Here is a 23,292-nt window from a genome sequence, read left to right as displayed (position 1 = left end):
TGCATCCTGCATCAGATGAAGTTTCCACTTCCTGATGAAGGCTGCTTTTCTTGTGAGCTATGCAACAAAAATATCAATAGTCTTTTCAAGTGTACAGTGGAGGAATGATTTCATAAAATTTTGGAGGCAAGGGTCATGGACAAAACATCTTGTGGAAAGTCATCCAAAACTCGCCATTTTGGGACTGTTCACAGGTTAATGTTTTGCAGAAAAGTGAAAGCTTGATGATTTTGTCTTGAAATCTGCTTTAAAAAACATGTGGAGACTGGACTCCACAAGGTCCAAGGCCATTGTGAAAATAGTTATGTAAAGAAATGATCCTGTGGTTCACTGAAGTAACCACAGCTTGAAGGCGAAACAGACATGGTAACCAGCAACTCTCAAACCTGTTACATTTTGTCTTTCCCAGTAACTCCAGAGATGACTAGATTTGGTATATATGTAGAGGAACCAACAGATTGCCTGTTTTATATTCTGCTTTACCCATTACAACCCAACAGAAAATGAAAAGTCCAAGAAGTGAAGGAAAGTGATAACAACTTTTCCATTTCATATGATAAGTTTGAGAGGCTACCTTTTCTATATTAAATCTAGTTGGGTGTTTCCAGGCAAAGCTGTGGTTTTGTTTTACTTTTAATTATGCAATCACCCTGCCTTATTTACAGAACTGTATAGGGCACCTAGCCATTGTCCTCCACTTGGATCCCTCCTGTGTTTTCCCACAATTTCTTCCTTCTGTTTCCTTTGCTCAGAAAAATGCATTAGAAATTTAACCGATGCCCAAGAATATCCACTGAGCAGGAAAAGATAAAATAACTTTTATTAGGCGTGCTAGGAACTCTTTATCTGGAAACCCTTTTTGCTTATGTGGAAAAAAAACGGAAATCAACCTTTTTATATAAAATTGTCATTCTGGGTGGAAAATAAGACCAGTACAAGTACATCCCAAAATTATATCAATGCAGAACATCACTGGCATCCTACAGGTTAAAAGAAGCAGTTTTGACATTTGGATTGAGAGTTATGAAAAGTGACATGACGCGTTCATGCATGTTCTTTATTGCAACTTCTATTCCTAAAATTGTTGTACGTACTCTCCAAACCACTTTTTGAATGCAGGAGAAATTAAAAAGCAGGTGGGGGTTCTGTGGGAATATCTGTGAGAGCACAATTTTCAGAAACGATTAAATGTCGCTTTAGCCCTTTGAACTGTGGCTACAGTCTACAACTTCGGTAGAATCCCTACTTCATCCAAAGGCCTACTTTAGTGCGGGGCTGGGGCTTTTTGGGGCGCCCCCCTCATGGCAGAATGCCCCCCTCAGAGAGGCTTGCCTGGAGCCTGTGTTGCAGTCTTTTTGGCATAAGCTGAAGACCTTCTTTATTTTTCCAAGCTTTTTAGTTCTTCAGTTTAAAGAAAAAAGTTCTATTTTTAGATCTTTTCCTCCTGCTGCTTTTTCTCATTTTATTTTGTTTTGAAGTTTCAAAATTACTGTATTATGTTTATCATGCATTTTAAGTTTTTATTTTTTGTTAACCACACAGAAAGCTTTGATGATTCAGTGGTACAGAACTGCAATAAAATTAACGAAACCTCCATGAACATTCTAGATGTTGTGCATGAACAAGCAACATGAATATTGCAATTTAGATTTGCTTGTATATGAGAAAGATTCACTAGAAATCTAATCTACAGGAAAATAACATTATTAGTATGGGTGCACTATGAGGAGAGATGTGTCGCTAGGGAATAAAGATATAGAGAGCTATTACATTGCTGCAAAGAAACAGGATTATGTTAAATTATTAAAGTTATGGTAATAGAGTCAGGATTTTTGCAGCAATGATTATGAGATGTACTGAAGTGAACAAAACTGTTTCAGGGGAAGGTGCTCATCGCAAGCATTTGCATGTGGCTTAGTGTGGGGTGCATACCAGCAAAAAAGTCACTTTCCCCATTAACAGAGCAATCCTATACGTGTTTATTCAGATACAGAATTGAGATTAAAATTTCGGAAAAACAATTGTCACTTTTGGTAATTTCCCAGGGGAAGGGAAAAATCAAGTGATTATGTATCTTTTGGTGTACATACAAAATGTGTTGTGATTTTATATATAAATATATGGAGAGCAGGAGAGAGCGCGCGTGCATTTCTGTGCTGCCTGTTAGCTGAAATTTTTCACTGAGAGGTTCATAATAAAATTTTAAATTCTTAAAATTTAATAACATGGTAAAATATAAGATTAAAAAACTAAGCTAGAAACAGAATAAAGCTAAGGTAGGAACCAACCCAAAAGTTTGCAGCAGTGCAAAGAACTAAAATGTACTAATACTTTTTCCCCCACAAAGGAAGGGCCAAAACCTTTGGGAAAATAAATAGGGCTTCACCCTGCTGGCATGTGGCGGGGCTTTTGCCTCAGCAGCTGGGGCTTCCTTCGGTTCGTCATTTCCCTGTTGACCTCCCACTTCTGTTGCCCCAACTGACCAAGAAGCAGCATTGTTGCGTGGCACTGTGGAGAAAATAAGCAGTCCCCAGCCAGGTTGCCATTTTCTACAGCAGCCGCCATTCTGCCCCACCCACCACCAGTGCCCAGGTGTTCTGTGAGAACAAAGATGGCATCGGAGCTGCTGGTGGGGATGTTTCGCTGCTACTGCCCGCACAACCAAGCGGATAGAAATACTATGAGGGAAACTGCCATTGTCACTCTTGCTGGGAGTCTCCGCCTCCTGACAACGGTGGGGGATTTTGCCACTCCTTAACAACAAAGAAAATGCAGTCCTGTGTTGATGCGGAAAGGGTCTGCAGAATTTGAACAATCATTTGAATTCACCTCTTCTCAGAGCTAAGTCCTCCTGTGTTTGGTGGGGCTCATTTCTACACAGCCACCCCATAACCTTTGCATTGCATAGCTGCAGTCATTCCCACAGTGGGAATAAGTCCTAATTTTCTTTTGTGGGAACATGATTAGGATGATACAGTTTGGCTGCAATTCTATGCAAAGTTACCTTGAAGTAAGCCCCAGTGAGCACAGTCAGCTTACCTGCAAGTGAATATAACTTGGAGAGAGCTGCCAGTGTGACCTCATACATGACATCCTGAGACACATTCTCTGGATGAGTACAGAGATTAATGGAGCTGTTCTGCAGTAAATGGATTGCAAAGTACACCCCGAGCAGCAATTTTAAAGCACCTGCACTAACTGAATCAGAACAAACCAAAACCACTTTTCCCTCTGATGATAAAAGAATCTCTTTGTACTGGAATCCTAACATCTCCCTCTTGTCACATTTACTTTTCTGTGTCATAAAAAAGCTACTAGTTTCTGTCCAGCATCATATAATTAGGAATAGGTGCTTATTAAATGGCGGAAGTTCATCTTTTCAATTTGATACAGGATCAACCACTGTATTCACACAAGATTCAAGGTATTACTTCAATAAAGTCTGATGTATGTGAATGAAACCTAATAAGACAGGCACTTTGTTTGAATCAATGGATTTTAAGCCTTTATAATTCAGGAACTACTGTGAAAACAACACTGACACAGTCTGCCTTTGTGAAAAAAAGCAAAATGGTTTTCAGTCTATTTGTATATAACATTTTTGGGGGTGAGAGTCTTTAAGCATAATGGATGTTTGACGTTTGGAAACTATGGGGATAGAGAAAAGCTTGTTGCTGGCACAATGTGATTTTTAAATATCTAACAGCTGGGGATTGGTGCAAAGCAGTAGCCTCAACAATAGTCCTGTGGGAAGCCTTCTTCTGAAGATGGGGAAGCATTGACCTTTCGTTCATGCTCAGAAATGTCAAGTTTACACAAAAAAGGAAGATGCTTTCACATCTGCCAGTTCTGATCCAGTTTGTTTGAACATATAACTTGTGTTTATATTTTATTATGTTTTTTGCATGCCAGTCAATACAAGGTTCCTTGAATATTTTCATTTGCATGTTCTTAGTTCCCCATTTGATCTGCCAAGTCCCTCCGCTTCAACATTGCCCTTAGAATTTCAACCTCCTGTAAAAATCCCCGTTTGTTCAGGACCTTGAAATCATATTGAAAATCTTTGATGCCCTGAATCATATCATTAAAATATACTAAACAGCTGCAGAGGAAACAAAACTGTTAAACTGGCCACCAATTTTGGGGCAGGGGAGAGGAAATATTTTCCTCTCTGTTGGCCAGGTTTGAACGGGACAGTGGAAAGAGTGTGATCATATCTCCATCTAGTGGCTTACCAAGAACTGTGAGTAAATGAACCTGCCAAGACAACTTCACACCATATGCAATGTTACACAGTTCATTCTCACAAGATATACGTAAGTGATGGTCGCCTGCTATGAAGGAGGATCAGATATATTCACCGACGGTGGGAAAATACATCAACTGTTATTAAATTCTGATGCTTGGATGGAAACTCCACCTTTAAAGGCAGTATACCAAAGAACAGGGGTGGGGCAACAGTGAAGTATTGCCTTCATGCCCTGCTTTTGCCCTTTCTATAAGCTCTACAGTGTAGGCAACTGGTTGGCTAATAAGAGTGATTGTTATGGTATGTACACCCCCTCTCCTAGTTTTTCTTATCTGTAACACTTAAAAAACTTGCATAAGATTTACTAGTGATTAACAACGTATTAAGTGTACATTATTATAGTATATAATAGTATAGTGCTTTAAAATTTCATACATTCTGTATGAAAATAAAAATACAGTGATTTAAACAAATCTTGCAAAGCTAATCAGAAGCCACAGTGGTGGGGTAGGGACATGGATCTGTATACCACAAGAAGTTAGTCTCTACATGATGGATTGCTTAAATCATTTTTAAGCATCACTTTAAATTATCCAGAAAAACAGCAGCCATTTAAATCATTGAGTTGGATCAAGTTCTCAATTTGGAAATTAATCTTTCCTGAATAAATGTATGTTCTAACAAGCTGCTCTAACATGTAGAACATATTGATCTGTGGATAATTGGAGCTTTTATGTTGGCCATGCAAATCACATGACTTGTGCCCAGTAACATTAAAAGGCATGTAAATATTCAAGGATTTGTTAGTAAGTCCAGGTGAACAATACAGAATGTACTCCTAAGTAACGTTTAAATAGCATTTACATTAAAGAGTTACGCATCTTCTATGGAAAATCCTATCCGTTTGTGTGCACATGTGTGTCTGGGTGTGTGTTATCAACCTCACCACCTATGAAAGAGTGAAAACTTTTTATTAGCCCAGGTTTTTGACATCACCTGTAGCAGAGCAATTGCTTTTATTATATTAACCCTTACTTCTAAGTTCCCTGTGTTATACTACCTCAGACAGGTCTCCACCACTTACACTTTATGTAGTGAATGGCTTGCTTTGTTAATTCCATTAATCTCTGCTACCACCAATTTGTTCTACATATTTCCTTTTATCACACAGCAAGTGAGTTCAGGCTACGGGATGAACAACCAGATTTAAAATGAATACTTGAAGAATTATTTACCAAAAACATATTTACAGTATCAGATTTTAATATTATTTTCCATTTATGTCCTTTCCTCCTCAAAATGCACTGTTTCTCCACAATCCACAACACGCTAGTAGTAAGTGGAGCTAGATTCTAGTGGTTGCATTCACATGTAATGCTAAAGCATTGCATGCAGTTACCACCCAGGATGGGTTCTTACCTGGTTGAGGCTTCCAGATCATATGCTTTCCATGCCGGTGCGGTTTGCACCATCCTCCCTCATTCCTCTCAATGGCAGCAGGTATCTCTGAGCCCCATGGTGAAATTCAATCCCAGAGTGCACTGCTACTGCCTGCTTTGCCTGCTTCTCCCTCATTGGGCCACACACTCCCCTGGGCACATCTTCAGTCATCTGCTCCTGTTTCTCCCACCCTGCTCAGCTGAAGCAACTGCTTACTCACCAGAGTAGCACTCCCCCGTCCAGCCATGCTCTGTGTCAATCTGTAAAGGTAGCCACCCATGCCCCCCTCTCTTCCCTGCCCTCCCTTTTTGCAGAGCTTCTGAGGCTTCCTTGCGTGGTTCTTCGGCTCGTTTGCAAGCTCTGCTGGCCTAAAGCTGAGCCCACGTACTACCCTTCACACTCCCACAGCTTCCCACTCCACATTAGCATGTGTCCAGCTGCTGAATGCAGGTGCCCCGGTTTTCCTGCAGCCCCTCACTGCACGAATATCTGCCTACACATCTATGCACATAGATGGCTTGCATCAATGCGCTCTGGGAGCAGAGAACTGCCTGCATGGCTGCAGAGCAAGAAGCATCTGCTCCATGGCCCCATCCACCACCCCAAATCTCTCTGTGGGGCAGGCAGGAAGCCCTGAGGAGCACTCAGATGTTGCCACTGCAGGAAAGTAGACTGGCACCCATGCTGGGATAGAGGCTGTGCTGGTGGAACTTCTGTGGGCATCTCTCCCGGATCCACTACAGCGCAGTGTGGATCTCTTGCACCTCACACCTGGTACAGGTGGCTGTTCGTGGGTTCAGAAGGCAGGGCAGGGAAGCTGATAGCAGGGCTCCTTAACATTCCTGAGGAACGCAAGGAACCAGATGGGAGTGGAGGAGAGGGAGAGAGCCAGAAGTGGGGGGGGGGGGGGTGCTCTTTGTGTAGCTCATCTGCTCCTCTCATTCATTTATTTAAAGTTTTTATATGTCATCCAATACTAAAGTCTCTGGATGGCTTACAAAAAACAAAACAAAAAAACAAAACAGCCACATACAATGAACAACACACTACACACTGCATCCAACCATTAATGATAAAATCAAAGATAAAACCAATTAACTGTTAAAATATTGGGAAAATAAAAAGGTATTTGCCTGGCAGCAAAAAGAATAAAGCAACAGCGCCAGGCAAACCTTCCCGGGGAGTGTGTTCCAAAGTCGGGGAGCCACCACTGAAAAGGCCATTCTCCGGGTAGCTACCCTCCTAATTTCCTTCAAAGAGGGCTCTGGGAGAAGAACCTCTGCCTCGGATCTCACGGGGCGGACGGGCACATAGGGAAGAATGTAAGGGAACTCTGCAGAGAGGAGAGAGATGCTTCAACCAGAAAAGCAGCAGCAAGGCAGCTCACAAGTGAGGTTTGTGTGAGCTATAGTGACTGGGGAGGCGTTCCAAACATGACTGCCTTCAACATCACTGCTGAGGGCAGAGCGGCACATGTCTCTGCTGCAGAAACTTTCCAAAGACATAGGTGGGCACCTGGAGGACAGTGGAGAAGCCAGAGGAAGGAGAGAGCCGGGAGAGCCAACTGGAGCATGTCTGAGCTGACACATCAGTTGCTAGGCAGATTTGGATCTGAAAGAATACAGGGAGAAGCATCTGCTCCAGCAGTGGCCACTGTTTCCACCAGACTCTGTGGTATCAGCAGGGAAACCATGTGTTTTGGCCCGACCTTGGGCTACAGGTTTGAGTGACCCCAAGAACCCAGTAAGCTAGGTCCAAGGCTTACTTACAAGGAGGCTTTATTGAAAAGGCAGGCAAATCTCCCCAAAAGGCTAGCATCTCAAAGGGGTTAGCGAGCGAGGCACTTACAACACAAGCATGAACTTGCTGGCTAAGAGATTCCAGCCAGCTGGAATGAACAGTCTTCAAAGCCCCTGGAGGGTGCTCTGCATCCAAACAACCCTAGCCTTTATAGATTACTCATGAGGGAGAGGCTGGTTATTGCACAGGAGTAGGGACTAGCCAGTATGCAACTACTTGTTTACCTCATCAGAAAGTCCAAATGTATATGCCACTTCCCCTCATTGTGTTCTATGGGACATGCAGTTTCCCACCCTTGTTAGCCAGCCATAAGTCATAAGACCCGAGGCTTTCCATCAATGTCATAACGTACTGTAGCATAAGCCGATTAACTAAGTGCAGAACAAAGCATGAGCTTGTTAAGCTAATCATAACACCAAGCAGAAGCTCCTTAGCTGTCCGGATAAGGTGGGATCCCTCGACAAACAAAACTATGTGTTTAGTCCTTTGGCCATCTCTCCCAGGGTCCTGTATTGTAGGCTCTGCGGGCCACATCAACCCAAGGTCTCATTCTGACTTTTTAAAAAATATTGCTCACTACCTAATCTTTTTAGGATATAATCCTATGCGTGCTTAGATAGAAAAGCAACTGTTGCCATTCCTCTGGGAACTGAAGGATTTTTTTTTCAGCCTTAATAAGTGTAGAATTGTGCTCTTAACTAGAAATGCCACGGATTGACCTTTGCATCTTCTCAATAGCAGAGCACCTAACTATAGTCCCTCCACAACTATAGCAAATCTGATTTCTGCTCAAAGAGAAAGTTAACGCAGCCGACGGGGACACAGAGAAAGGCATAAGCACTACATAGATGATACCGTGCATATCATGAAATCAGAGAATTTAGGCAGCCGCTATAAAACGCGTGCCATGCAAAATCGTCGTCGTCGTGATCTCAACTTTTTTACTATAGTGAAAGAACGAGTCTTTTAACAAGTTTGCCAGCACTTCGGGCGCAAGGACCTGTCCTTTTGCCTGAAAAAGCAACGAGACTTGTAATGATTTCCAGGGTGCTGGCAGTGTAGGTCTATTGCAGAATCTTAAGGACTAGCACTAGTTTATGGCATTAGCTTTCTCTAATGCAAGGGACTGATCGGAGCTTGAGATACGAATACGTCCTTTCTCGCACCGGGACGTGACGAAGCAGCCTCTCTGCCCTGCACCAAGATGGACGCGCGACGCCCCTCCCTGGCCAGGAATGCGCTGCCCCTCTCAAAGATGGCGAATGTGACACGTCAGTGGAGGGCGGAGGCGAAGGCGAGACGGCCGGTTCCGGCTGACGGGCCGGCGGCGGGGCTAACGGCGGCGGAGGTGGCAGCGATGGCGGCGAAGGGCGTCGAGGCGGCGGCGCTGGACGCCCTCAAGCGGGGCGGCCCGGGGGCGGCCGAGGCACTCTTCGAGGCTCACACGGCGGCCGAGTTGCGAGCTGTGGAGCGGCAGCTGCGGGCCGGCATCGAGGGCAAGCGCGAGGAGCTGCGGCAGATGGTCGGCGAGCGCTACCGGGACCTCATCGAGGCGGCCGACACCATCGCCGAGATGCGCCTCAGCGCCGAGCTGCTCCTCGAGGCCGTGCGCGGGCTACAGCAGCGCCGCGCGCGGGGGCGAGCCGGGGGCGCCGCCGCTGACGGCCAGCGCGTCCCGGGGAGGCCGACGCGCGAGGTGGGCCTTCGCGAGGGGCGTGGGGGCGCCTGCTGCCCGCGTGGGGTGCACGTGCGCGCGCGCGCAGCCGTCGCGCCTCGCCTGTTGCCCCCGTGCCTGCCCCTGCTTTGCTGCAGGAACGCCGTTTCGTGGCAGCGGGGCGGGAGGTGAAGAAGGGTCCAGGCGGTGGTCTCTGGGAATTGGCGGTAGTCTGAAATGAGTGTGTTGGTCTTTTAAGGCGCGGCAACATCGTTCGTTAGATTTTGCAGCAACTGATAGCAGGACTGGAAGGGCTTCCTGAGGTGCAAGCGCCCCTGGTGTGTTTACTCAGGAGTACTTCTGAATGAGCTGCTTTGGAAATTGGGGCAAGGGAGGAGGATCAAACATCCAGTGGGTCTTCATGTCGGTTCTGTGTCTCTCTGTCCTCTTTCTCTCAGTCCTGCCAACACATATTTTTTTCCTCCTCTAGTGACATAGTTTGCTTCTCCAGTAACATCTTGAGCTTCACAGATAAAATGAAATGTCACAGTCTTCCAGGTACCTAGGGATCCTAACACTTCCAAGTAGGAGGTTTTGAGCAGCTACATAATTTTTGTAATAAGAACAAAAGTGGTAGGAAAATATGGGAGGGTAACACCATTGTGTGGTACCCCTTCTCTCTTAAAATTCCATAAATGAGAGAGTTTGATGGCAGGATAAATGGCTTGTTTTGATGGATTAGCTAATCCAAAAGAGCATGTTCCCATCAGAATGTACTGATGCAGAAAAATGCATGTATTTTCAGAAGTATGTTAAAGGATCAGCAAATGATTTTGGATCACGCAGTGCTGTTACATGGTTAGCCTGGCCAGTGTTGTGATGGGAGGCCTCCTAGGCAGAAGAGAAGACTAATAAAGAATGAGAGCTAGATTGTGTTAAATGAAAGAATACGGTGCACACACAGTATCATTTCCCTATCTAATAGCCTTTCCTAGCATTTGTTATTTTTCATCCTAGTGAAATACAGCATCTGTATAATTTTTCTCTCTTGCCTTAGATTTATAAAAAGGTGAGACTTGGATGACCTTCCTTCCTACAATAATCTATGGATTATAGTCATGGATAAAACTGCAGAAGTATATTGATAAAAGTATCAATACTTTTAGAATACTTTTAACGGGTTTTGTGCTGACAGGTCTTTTACTGGGTACACTTGTTTCTCCCTGTCTAGACGATAGGCCAGCCACAAGAGAAGTTCTACTGCTTGGCAGCACAGATCCAACTGTTACTGCAGGTTCCTGAAAAAATCTGGAGTGCCGTGGAATCAGCTCAGTACCTATATGCCACACAGTTGTACCTGCTTTGCTGCCACCTCCATGGCCTCCTGCAGTTAGAGTCTTCTGGGTCCTGCTACAGCCCAATTTTGGCCCGTTTTCCTATTCTTGCACGACAAGTAGCAGCAGCTAGCCATTTCCGGTAAGCAGCCTACTGATTTTTCCCTTCCTGCCTTGCTTAGGATGCAATCCTATGCAAACCTAGTCAAAAAAATGTCTTAAAACTCCTAGCATGCCCCAGGCAGCATGGGTGGCTGGGGGATGATGGGGATCTTGACACCTTTTTCTGCCTGTATAAGGTTTGTACCCTTAATGTCTTATTGCTGGGATTTCTCATTTCTAATAATTGCCCTACCTGTTCCAAGAATGCAAATTTGAAAATGGTATCAGATATATGCCTCTTAATAACTGGTAGGGAGCTAAAGAAACGTTGAGACTGTAAATACAGCACTGATGACAGAACAAGTCATTTGATAATTTTCCACAAAATGCTGAGCATCTCAGCTCTCAAGTTGCTCCCCTTCATGGTTGTGAAGCATGTAAGCAATAAATTGGTGCAGCTCTAAAAATGTTGAATGCAATGGTGATCTCTATATATCTTTATAGTGCGCGCGCGCGCTCTCTCTCTCTCTCTCTCTGTGTGTGTGTGTGTGTGTGTGTGTTTAAAAGAACACAGTTTTTGGTCCTTTTACATAGACTCAGTATTTTCTTAGTTTGCTCATATAAATTAAACTTCCTAAACTAGCTTTCAAACCAGGTTCAATACAAGCTTGCTATTTTGTGTACAAGGAAGTAGAGAGAGTTCAAGAGGTTAAACAAATAGCATTGAAACTGCTTTTTGAGCTGGCAATAAAAATAATCTCTGTTGCATTTGCTGCTGCTTACATCCATCTTAAGAAAATGATCAGAGCAGTCCTTTTGCCTTTAATACTACGGCCTAAATTCAATGTACAAGTTATGTGCATAGCCTGTTCAATATAGGCCCAGGCCAGCCTCCCCTGCCTGCCCTCCCAGCACCCTGCTTTGTTTATGATCAAACATGATAAAGAGGTCAAGACATCCTGAAAGTGGTCATCTTAAAGGTTTTGTTCTGTCAAACTTGGGATTTTTCTTTTGAGCCAATAAAGCTACCTTTGCTTTCAAAGTAAAATGTTGAATAGGTTTAGGACTTCCTTTTCTATGGACCATTTTCTCTCTCTGACTTTTGTTCTAGATTTTAAAGCCCTTGATGAATATCATGCATCTCCTGACAACATGTCCTCATATGTCTGCCAATTAGGTCAACCATCCTGCAGGAGAGCAAATCACTTCTGAAATGCCAGACTGTTTTGGATCAAGCAGTAGCAGAGGCCTTATGTTCTGCCACACTTCTTGAAGACAGTTCTCCACGCCAGGCTCTTGCAGATTTCCTGCTGGCCAGAAAATCTGCAATTCAACAGCTGCTGAACCAGCCCCATCATGGTTGGTACAAGTGCAATGCAAATACTGCCCGTGCTTTCTCTTGTTCTAAAACCTCGCTTGGCCCATCAGCCACAGAAACTAAGCTAATTTCTTTTTATCCCATTTCGCAGGTTCTTTGTTTGTATTCACAAATTAAAAGTAATATTATCAGCTATGCCAGAACTTCCTGTTAAAACAGCAGCAGTGGCTAGATGCATAGATCCATATGTACATACATCTTATTTTTGAAGTCACACAGCAGCTCAATTTAAGTATCTATAAAAGTTGACCCTACTTCACAACCATATTAGTGTGTATGTATTCCCAGTTCTAAAGTAAGGTGCTGCCAATTATGGCTGGAATTATTAACTGAATGGGCTATTCTGAGATATGCACTGGGGCATCATAAAAGATGATACTTCTCTCAGTGGAGATTTTTACTGATGGGCTAGATCATCTAGCATAATCCAGCCTCCTCTCCACTTGAATGTTATGATTATGGAACTATATCAGGTGATTCTCTCTGTCTCTTGCAGCAGGGCTAACCAGGAAGCAGGTTCTGTGTAGATAAAAGTGTTCCTCTATCCATGAATATACTATTTCAGCTTAGTTTACTAAAAGGGACATGTGCATAGCTGCTTTTATACATTAACTTTTTTTAAACAGATGCTGGCATTAAAGCGCAAGTGTGCTCTTTGGTGGAACTCCTAGCCACAACCCTGTTTCAAGCTCATGCCCTCTTCTACACCCTACCAGAGGGAACACTCCCAGACCCTTCTCTTCCCTGTGGCTTGCTCTTCTCCACATTGGAGACCATCACAAACCAGCACCCAGCAGGTGATTAATAAGGCCAGAACTGGCTTTGCAAACAATTGTTTCCTGTCTCTTCAAGACCTAGTTTACTTCTTGGTGGCCTGACCTCTTTTCTACACAATTTACTTAGGTAAAGGCCTCACAGTTTTGAAGGAAGAAATCAAGTTGAGCAGCTCATTCAAATACTTGCCACCTTCTGTCACAGAATTCCAGCCAACACTCAGAACTTTGGCACATCCCATTAGCCAGGAATACCTCAGAGAAACACTTCAGAAATGGATCACCATGTGAGTCTGTAAGGAACTTAGCTTACTGGGGAGATTTGCCATTGTGATTCACTTGTGCAAAAGTACATTGCATGGTCTCTCGTAGACTGTAACTCTGGCTATGTGAAAATGGTTGTGTTTAACATCAGTCATCTCCTGGATTCTGCATATTGAATAAATGATGGAGCAGATGCAGCTTGCAGAAATGTACATGCACATTTTTAACACCCAAACGACTTTGGAGGCAAGCCCTATGTTGCTCATGCTATAGATATTGGTATTTCCAGCTTGTTTGGAGTTGTAATATATTGTAAGTCAGAATAAAAGATAGCTGGCATCTCTAACGTGACCTGGTTTTGTCCGGGTACAAGATGGACATTCAAATAGTTTTGATTTTCCTTTTTAACTATCAGTGTAAAAAGTCCACATTCTCCTCATGCTCCAACCACTGCAAAGGTAGAGGCTCAGGGTGCAATATATTTGAACATCATTCTTTCCAGTACGTCTGCTTAAAACACTGGTGAATGATAAGTTCCAATTTTTAATTCTTCAGGCCTCCTTCCACCAACTGCAACTGCTCCTGCAGAATTTCACAAGAGGTCACCTGTGCACACAAGCTTCCCACTCATCTGTGGAATCAGCATGCTCTGGGCAGAGAGTGCTTTCTTTTATCTTTACTTCCTGTTATGACACTGGTTCCTGGTTTGTAGGTCTGCTTCTTGCTGTAACCCACACAGTAAAGGCTGTAATTCATGTAATCACCTAAGTATTGTTTATTGCAGTCTTTAACTGCGAATGGCATCATGCAACCACCTACTAACCTCCCAAGTTTTCTTTCAGGTGCAGTGAAGACATGAAATCTGGGATCACAAACTTGCTGATATATGTGAAGAGCCTTAAAGGTTTGGCTGGGATTCGTGATGCGGTCTGGGAGCTACTTACCAGCGAGTCCATGAGTCAGAACTGGGAGACAGTATGTCATCGGCTGCTTGACAAGCCCATCTCTTTCTGGGAAGATCTGTTACAGCAGCTCTTCTTGGATAGATTACAGGTAACTTACTACCAAAGCTTAACTAAGTAACTGAAAGGCTTATAGGTTCAGCCAAAATGAATTGAATGCCCTGGTGTGGGACAATACCTACTGAGTACAATTATGTCAGACCTGTTCGTAATGCATTAAGAAATTTCCTCTCAGGTCCTACTTACCAATAATCACTGTATAACAGTAACTTTGATTATAAGAGGACTCTCACCTGTCTCTTGACATTAATAAGAAAATGAGGCTATCCACAAAAGCAGCTTGTTTTGTTGATTTCTCCATTGTTTTCCCATAATTTCCTAACCTACTCTAGACACATGTCTTGCATCCTACAGACATGCCCTTATCCCCTGGATGTACCAGGGACAGGAACTATTTTGGCTGCAAATCTGGTAGCAACAGATAATCCTTTGCTAACCATTTTTCTACCTTGTATTAGTCATTTTTCAGTTCCTCTCAATTAAATTTTGAATGGAGTCATTGGAAATACTTAGGAGTGTAGGAATGGGGCAGCTCTTAAGGAGATTCCTCATAACTTGAAAGTAACAAGATAGGTCCACCAACACATATATTTCTTTCCACCCCTTAAAATCATGCCCATGTTTCTGGTTGGTACTACAGTAAGTTATGAAACTTTTTTCTGTGTAACAAGATTTCTTTTTCTCTTTGCCAGACTCTAACAAAAGAAGGATTTGATGACATCTCCAGCAGCTCCAGGGAACTACTTCTTCTGACTGTACAGGAACTTGAAGCTAAATTTGATACCTCTGCCCCAAACAAGCAAATCCTATTTGAACATAACATTGCCTCTTTCTTATGGTCAGAGAATCCTAATGATTTACCACCTGATGCTGCCTGGATAAATGTGGCAAGCCGCAGTCAATTCAGTAAGAGTGGACTGTCCATGAAGGCTCAGGCTCACAGCCCTAGTGTCCAGAACTTCTGCAGTGCTCTGGATTCAAAGCTAAAGGCCAAGCTGGATGACCTTCTTTCCTACTTGCCTTCAGACTCTTCTTCATCTAACAATACTCTGCATGTGCAGTCCAGGAACAGATCTGCATTTGACAGATTTGCTGATGCAGGCACTGTAGAGGAGCTTTTGCGCAGCCACTGCATTCGTTGTGTGGATTATGTGCTAGGTTGTGTTAGGGAAAAGTTGCATCATGCTCAAGACACACTCCAAGGATGTACCAATGCTTTGCACAACCCCAAAATCAACACTGTCCTCTTCATGGCACGACTGTGCCGGTCCATGGGGGAGTTGTGCCCACATTTGAAGCAGTGCATTCTGGGAAAATCAGGTTGCCCTGAAAATGTGGCAAGAGAGCCCTGGCCTTTGAAAAAGGTGGGGAAAGGAAAGACTCAAGAAGTGAACCCCATAAAGGCTAAATGGCAAGAATTAAAAGAACAACTGCTGCGAGATAGCCTGTCTGCCTATCAGATTTGGAGTACAGCTGTTGCTAAAGTGAGCGTCTCATTTTGTGGGGATGAAGCAGTGGGAGAGTTCCCTTTTCCTATTTTTGCTTTGGTCATTTTCCACATCTAGCTTGGCGTCCATCTACTATAAATACAATGGTTTCTTATGTTTGTGGGGATTCAGTTACTATATTCTTGAAAATTCTAACAAATCATGTGGGAGATGCTTGTCTTTAGAAGGTATTGAATGGTAGTATAATGCAAAAGTCATAATGACTTTGCTTTTCCCCCTCTCCGTGCCAGTTTCTGAGATGGCACAGAGCTTGTATGACTGTAATGCACTGATGTTATATGTGCATGTAGCAGGGTTGACTTTGACATTGTCCTGCTACTGTTTTATTTAATCTTAGGTCCTAGTCAAGAGTTTCACAGAATCATTATTGAAGGATGAGGCTGGGTCCATTCTGGCAACAGCTACCAACTGGGAGGAGATTGAAATTGAAGAAGAGACTGAGACCGGAAGCAGCGTAAAGTCCAAGATACGACTACCTGTCCAGGTGGGGTGGAGGGGGGGGGACCACTATAACATGCATACCAATTATTTATTTAATTTTGTTCTATACCATCTATATTTCCATAGGAAATCTCTAGACAGTTTACAATAATAAAAACATAATGAAAGTTTGCTGTTGTGAACTGGATCAGGCTGTACACTATTGGGCCAAAGTCCAAGGTACCAAAACCTAATGGGCTCCCAAATGGCCAGGTAGGGGGTAGCATGTGATGAGGACCTCAGATCAGCAGAAACATACTACATTTTATTCTTGTAGTCATGGTGGTGCTGTGATTTAAGTTCGAAACGGAACGTGCACAGAATGTTTCTTTTGTCTGTTCATTGCTGCTACATATCGGGACTATAAATGGAGCTGCATAGCATGCAGTGGTTGTTGGGGCCAAGAAAAACATCAGTTGCATGCATCATATAGCTGCCTAAAGGATCCTCCACAAGACCATTATAGTTAGGGTCTAACATAAACTTGCTTGACAGAATGCAGAATTCCGTAAAACTGACCATGCCTGATAGCCGTGGGGCATGTTCAGGGCTGGTTTCTCCATTGCTAGGGCCCTTTGCCTGCCTTTAAAGTCATGGAGTCGAAACATAGAGGCCCCAGTGTTTAATCATTATCTTCATCCCTGTTCAAAGAGCCTACCTTTAGTCCATGTTACAATAAGCTCTGAAGTGAGAGTTACACAAATTAAGAAAGCACAGTTAGTGCTAACACATACTGTGGGAAGTTATTTACAAATGTGTATGTTTTAACTAGAGAAGATGAAAAGTTTGTGCATAACCATTCAGCACAGAGAATGATTTATAGCATCCCTATATGCAGTTAATGGGCTGTTATATTATCAAAAGAATCTTAGGCTTGCAGTGGATCACTCGAAGAAAATATCAAGTCAAAATGTAGCAGCTGTGAAAAAGGCACATTCTTTGTTGGGGATCATTAGGAAAGGAATTGAAAAGAAAATTGCCAGTATCAGCATGCCTTTAAACTGGGGTGAGAAACATTAGAGGCCCAGGGGCTGCATCCCCACCATACACCACTATATTTTGGCAACATCATTAAAAGAAGTAGTGGTTTGCTGCAGAATTTTGAAAGCAAATCATGATAGTATTCTATAAAAGCCAAATTTAGTATTACATAGATGTTTTAAAGCTAAATTTGGCCTCTTTAGGCCATTTGCAGTTGGCTGCCAAAATTTATCAGCAAACTACTAATTTCTTTGTTGGTGCTACTACAATCAAAGCAACCAATGAAGCAACAGAGGGCACACTCCAGGCTAGGGTGGCTGCATTCAGCCTTTCGGCTATATGTTACCCACCCCTGCCGGAGACAAACTTGTGGTATGACCACACACAGGATACTGTGTACAGTTCTGATCATTGCACCACAATAAGGGTACCATGGACCTGGAAAAGGTACAAAGAAGGGCAACCAATGTGAAGAAAAGAAATGTGAAGAAAAGAGCAACTCTCTTAGGAGGAGAGGGTGCAGCATTTGAGGCTTTTTAGCTTAGAAAAAAGAGGAGGGTGATGTGATGGAGATGTATGAAATTACACATTGTGTGGAGAAAATTGAGAGGTTTTTACTGTGCACAATACTAGAACCTGGGATCATTCAATAAAGCTAAATAGCAGGAAATTCAGGACAGATAGAGGGCAATACATAGTGCATAGTTAAGCTACAGAATTGTTTTGCAAGATGTAGCAATGGACAACAACTTGGTTCACTTTTAAAGAAAGGATTAGACACATTCATGAAGAGTATGACTATCGATAGCAATATATTCATTCCAGCATTAGAGAGAGTATTCCTCTCATGACCAATTGCTGGAGACCATGAACAAGAGAGTGCTACTGCATTCATGTCATTCTTGTGGGCTTCACCAGGCATCTGGTTAGCTAGCCACTGTGGGAACAGAATGTGAACTAGACCTTTGGTCTGATTTAATGGCTCTTCTTACAATTTAAGCATGGCATTGACAACAACTTGTTTGTACTTAACTATAGTATAAACAACCTATTGCAAATTGGGACACCTCTGGAGCTAATGCCTCTTGCTTGCTAACCCCTTCTGCTTTGCACCTACTTTGATAAACAAACTGGGAATAACTGTTGCTTGTTTGTTCTGACATGCAAACCTGGAACACTTGAGTTGAAGAATAACCCAGAGTTAGCTTAAAAATTCTGGGAGGTGTCTTCCTCAACAACCCAGAGTTCTGGGTTCCCATTTCACAATGAATAACCCAGGAATTGGTTGTTTTGTAATGTGGAAGAGGCAAGCACTTAAGAGGCAGTGTATTTGCTCATTGTACTGCAGTTCTACTTATGACACGTCTAACCCATATCCATGCTTTCAAGTAACCATAACGTTTTCCTGTTGCACCATGGTATTTTTCACAGCCATCCTGGTGTGTCCAGTCCCTGCTTTTCAGCTTGTGCCAAGAAGTCAATCGAGTTGGAGGACATACTCTTCCCAAAAGCACCTTGCAAGAACTACTGAAGACCTGTAGGAGTGAAGTACTAGCTGGCTATGAAAAATTGTCAGAAGAGAAACAGGAGAAGGTACGTGGTTGGCATCTATGGAATACTGCACATGGTTGTGCCAGATAATTTCTGCAGCACAAAGATGTATCAGAAAAACTGATGGGCTCCTGCTTTACTCTGTTGCCTGTCAGATAAGTTCTAATGAGTTGTGAGGTTTTGGCTATGAGAAATAACATTTGGATCTTTGACCAGCGCATGCTACATGATTCCACTGCTGCACGTATCTGCATCTCCCAGCAATTATAAACTTGCCTATTTTATTGCGCTGCAGAAAAAATATATTGACAGGATTTGCATGATGCACTAAAGCATTGGGGAAGGGACTTAGCTTGTCATCTGTACCCCCCCCCCCTCCCGTGCACACACACGCTTTCTGGCTTATAAAGAACCCCAAGTAGTCACACCTTGTAGTGTGGTTTTAAGACACATCATTTACCTTAGTCATCCAAACCTGGACGATGTGCTAAGCCATGATCAAACCAAAAGGCTAGAGAGCCCCTTGGCCAAAGCAGCAAAAAAGCAGCTATAGCTAATGACAGACAGCAAAGTGTCCAAGCAACATTTTGCATGGCTGCCATCAGTTTCTCTTCACATTCTCCCCAATGCTGGGGTAGGGGAAAGATAGTAAATAATCCCCCTCTCCCCAGCATCAGAGGAGTGCAGGGGAAAGCCAACAGGATACTCATGCCATCTACTTAAACCTCAGTTGGGGCCTGAGGAAGTAGCATGTGATGGGAGCAAGCCATTTGGCCATAACACAAGAGACATGGGAGACAGGGCAGGAGACCAGCTGCAGAGCATATTCAAATAAACATATAAACATATATAAAATTTCCATGGCACTTTAGATGCAAAGGTAATATTAATACTGAACCACATGATTAAAGTAGTTTTTAACTACACTTTCCCCTTCAATAAAATATGTAAAGAGGATTGGGAAACGAAGCTTTTCTTATGAGTCAAACTGTTTAGACTTCTTTCTTCCTTTACCTTTTCACAGAAAGAAGGAAAACTACCAATTACTCAGAACAGGGCTTTGCAACTTCTATATGACCTTAGATATCTGAATATTGTTCTGACAACTAAGAATGAAGATACGAAAAGCAGCAGAAACAAGCAAGACTCCAGGTACAATAAAAGCACAGTTCTTTTGTTACCCTTGCAAATCTCTAAATGTTGTACTATACAATATGTATATGAAGATGCAGGCAGAGCTAGACAGATCCTAAGCATCTGGTTGTCTAAACATCTGTTGCTCAGCCCTGTGTGCATCTGGTTCTTATTCATTTAACATGTCTTTGTCAGCCCTGACTAAAGTCACAGAAATGCAGTTCAAGGATAAGTGTTGCTTTACATCCAAAAGAAGCCTCACTCCCACGTTTACCTTCCACAAGATACCTGCACATGTGTAACTTGAACATAAAGTTCTATATCTAACAACTATTTAACTGTTATAACTATAACTAATTTAACTATTATTCTATAGCTAACAACTATTTAATAATAAAGCCACTTCAGAAGAAATGTTTTGACATTGCATTTGTCCAGACACAAATGTCAAACAGCAACTGTGCTAATTAGCTTTGTCTACACATACATCCAAGCGATTGTCAATGACATACCAGTACTCCCAGAAACATGGAAGATACAGGAAAAGGTTCCTCAAGGCAACTTGGCACAAACAGGGCTAGCTTGTTTCAGTATCTGAAGCAATTTAATCTTTGACTGGCATGGTATCTGTTCAGTACTAACTGGAAGCTTCTATTTATTTTAGTATAGTATAATTTATTATAGTATGTGCCTTTAAATATTTAAATTCTTTTCTCATTGTATTAACGGATTATCTTTGCTCAGTGTTAATCTTTCAATAGTTGGAAATTGTTTAAAACTCTGTTTTTTATATTTTCATTTGAGTTGGTTTGAAATCTTTTTCATCACTGCCTGTGGAAATGTAAGCTTTTGACTATGGGACAGCCGGAAAATTTTCCCAATTAACTGGAGATTGCATCTATGTTTCAGCTTTGCAAACAAGATAGTTTTTCCATCTTATTTCAGGATTGAGAGACAGACAGACTTTCTGGAGAGCTATATAGATCCCTTTGATTTGGATGTCTTCACTCCACATTTAAATAGCAACCTTAATCGCCTGGTGCAACAAACCTCTGTAAGTTCAAAATCAGCTTCCCACTGCAATAGGATATAAAGGTTGCAAAGTAATTTTGGCTACTGTAAATCTACAAAACCAATTTATACTGGCTGCAATAACAGAGCAGTAACAGAAGTTTTGTGGGATAGGATGTTTCATAATAACGGTGACTGCGCAAACATAGTATATCAGCTACTTGTACCTAAGCAGTTCATTAACCAATGCAAATAAAAATGAATAAAGAGAAAAATGAAGAGCAGGTATCAGGTACTGTTATAACTATGGGTGTGCTCACATATTGGACTACTCTTTGATTAAATGGTGCAAAGTGCTTCAATTACCTACAACATTTATGCTAATTTTGCTCTTCTGAATAACTGGTAACCAAGAATGCCAAATGGATGAATGGATTTGTTCTTGCAAGTTTCTGTGAACACTTGAAACCTCAACTGTTGTACTACACAAGCTCACCTGAAATCATAGAGTCAAAGGGCGAAGCACTGGGTTTGAACAAGTACAGACAGATTATACAGCATCTTTTCTGTGCTGCCCTTTAATCTAATAACACAATTTGTAGTTAACACTTTGCTGTTCAGCCTTCCGCCATTAAAACAAAGCCATTCCCTTTTTTTCTGCACTCTAGGTCCTGTTTGGCTTATTAACAGGGTCAGAGACTCAGTATACCAGCCGAAGCAGTGCTTTAACTTCTCAAGAACTGCATAACATCCTACCTCTAGCATCTAGTCAGATCAGGTAAGTGACTCAACCTGTTGGCAATAAAGTGTTCATTACAGCCAATCATCTGAGGGAGGAATTTATCACTATGCTTTCTTTCAAGGTTTGGCCTATTGCCACTCAGTATGTCAAGCTCTCACAAGACTAAATCAGCCCTGAGAAACACTGAACATAATGGTCAGGTTGGTCCCTTTTATTCTAGACTGTTTCTCCTATATGCTTGCCTCACTTTTACAAAAGCAACTAACTGAAAGGATCTTAAACTCCTAGTAAGCAGTTTAAAATTAGATATTCATAATGAGACGTGTTACAAGTATAACATTTTCTCATTTTGGAATTTACTTGTTTTACAAGGTGACAGCTGGACTCATCAGGTATTTTAGACTTATAAAGCTGCGTGTTAGAAGAATTACTAGTAACATCAGAGTATCAGTAGATTTTTACCTTGAATGCTCCACACTTAACCTCAGTTTATCTTAGAATAACTATTAAAAGAATGCCTGTCTAACTTTGTCTTGTACCCTTCATTCTAGTATGATGCTGACCAGTAACCCCTGAAGAAGCCTTATTGGGGTATTAAAGCTTGTGTGAATTGAGTGGCTTCACCCTCTGTCACAGGCTTCTGTTTTAGGCTTGCACTTATAGAAAGCTTTTGCTCTGATACAAATGTTGCCTATAGCTCATAGATCTTGGTAGCTTTTGGCAAACTACCAAGTGATCTGAGAAATCACATACATATAGGCAGCTGCAGTTGCTCTGGTTATACTTTTCGTTCTGTGTTGCTGTGGAACCTAAATTCTCTGCAAAATGCTGAAGGGGGTAAGATTGTCCAAAAGGCTGTTGTTTGATGCAAATTTAATTCGTTTGCCTTTTTTAGTACTACTAACCTGTCTGTTTTTAATAAAGGCTTCTTGAGACCCTTTAAAATAGAAAGATTTTTCCACCTATAGTGTAGCTTATTTTAAGTAGAACAAAGAAAGTGTTCTTTTCCATTGGCTGTCAGTAACTCCATTTTAGTTAGAAAAGCATAGACTAGAAGCACTCCTTAGTGTGTATCTGTCAAAGTTAATTGTGCTATATTAGATAAATGGAATCCATTTCTCATTTTTAAGAAGTGCTGCTTCACAGTAGTAGGAACAGAGAAGTAGGCCCTTCAAAATACAGGAAAGCTTTTGAATGTCTCTGCCGTCAAATAGATTGAGCCGCATATTTAATATATCGTTCTGACTTTGAGATACCTTAAAGTAGTTGTTTGGATACGCAAGTGCCCTGAAAGCTCACTTGGTGATCAGATCTCTTGTATGCATCAAAGGACTTCAGCAAGGGTGATTTTTTTTTCCTGCCAGCACAGAATGATACCTTTTCCAGCTCTTATCAGTGCTGTGTAAATAATTAAGGCAAGGAGATACATCTCTCACTTTGGGCAGGTGGTAACAACTGACAATTGCATTTTGGGGGCTATGGCTGGCTTCATGTGCCTGCTAATCAGACTGAGTGGGATCCAGATTAAAGAGAGCAGAGAAGTTACTAATTTGTGTGTTAATTTACCAGACTCCCACAGCTGCCCTTATGAGAACAGAAGAGACGTTTCGCCCTGGTTCCCTTTTCAGGCAGCTTGCAGCAGAAGAGGAAGACACAGCAGCCCCATCTTTGTTTAAACTTGGCTGGCTGTCCAGCATGACCAAATGATTCAATAAAATGTGAATACTGTATGTAAACAAAAAGCCTCCTGGATAATTGTTTCACAACTCAGTCTAGCTTAAGGAAATGGACATCTTGGGTACTTATCTCCACATCACCCAGAGATACTGGACCTGCATTTCAGGCAACTTGAAGCTAGTTATTAATAAA

At 42.2% G+C, this 23,292-nt stretch overlaps 1 protein-coding gene across 4 annotated transcripts; it reads left to right on the top strand.

Annotated features, from left to right (window-relative positions):
- The first annotated feature begins 8,716 nt into the window (after window positions 1–8,716).
- COG1 (component of oligomeric golgi complex 1) lies at window positions 8,717–23,165 on the top strand. Of its 4 annotated transcripts, XM_044418969.1 has the most exons (15): window positions 8,717–9,185; window positions 10,375–10,619; window positions 11,757–11,938; window positions 12,584–12,754; window positions 12,861–13,017; window positions 13,837–14,047; window positions 14,709–15,500; window positions 15,862–16,008; window positions 18,417–18,578; window positions 19,561–19,688; window positions 20,616–20,724; window positions 21,350–21,459; window positions 21,545–21,623; window positions 21,975–22,014; window positions 22,993–23,165. In XM_044418969.1, exons 1-14 carry the CDS (start codon window positions 8,745–8,747, stop codon window positions 21,990–21,992), a joined length of 2,952 nt encoding a protein of 983 aa, XP_044274904.1. In that variant the 5' UTR covers window positions 8,717–8,744; the 3' UTR covers window positions 21,993–22,014; window positions 22,993–23,165. The 4 variants fall into 4 exon arrangements, 3 of the variants coding, with proteins under 3 accessions (XP_044274904.1, XP_044274903.1, XP_044274905.1); XR_006413629.1 differs by having other exon boundaries at window positions 21,545–22,014; XM_044418968.1 differs by lacking the exon at window positions 21,975–22,014.
- Window positions 23,166–23,292: the final 127 nt, after the last annotated feature.

Source organism: Varanus komodoensis, unplaced genomic scaffold, assembly GCF_004798865.1.
Source record: "Varanus komodoensis strain SLA01 unplaced genomic scaffold, ASM479886v1 scaffold96, whole genome shotgun sequence".
Lineage (NCBI taxonomy): Eukaryota > Metazoa > Chordata > Lepidosauria > Squamata > Varanidae > Varanus > Varanus komodoensis.
The sequence above is the reverse complement of the archived record's forward strand: the minus strand, read 5'-3'. Positions and strand labels throughout refer to the sequence as shown.

Excerpts from the sequence above, each read along its gene's own strand:
- COG1 (XM_044418968.1), top strand. The coding sequence starts at position 8,745 with ATGGCGAATGTGACACGTCAGTGGAGGGCGGAGGCGAAGGCGAGACGG. Across the intron at positions 16,009-18,416 it reads AGATACGACTACCTGTCCAG|CCATCCTGGTGTGTCCAGTC; the intron begins GTGGGGTGGAGG and ends TATTTTTCACAG. Across the intron at positions 20,725-21,349 it reads GCCTGGTGCAACAAACCTCT|GTCCTGTTTGGCTTATTAAC; the intron begins GTAAGTTCAAAA and ends TCTGCACTCTAG.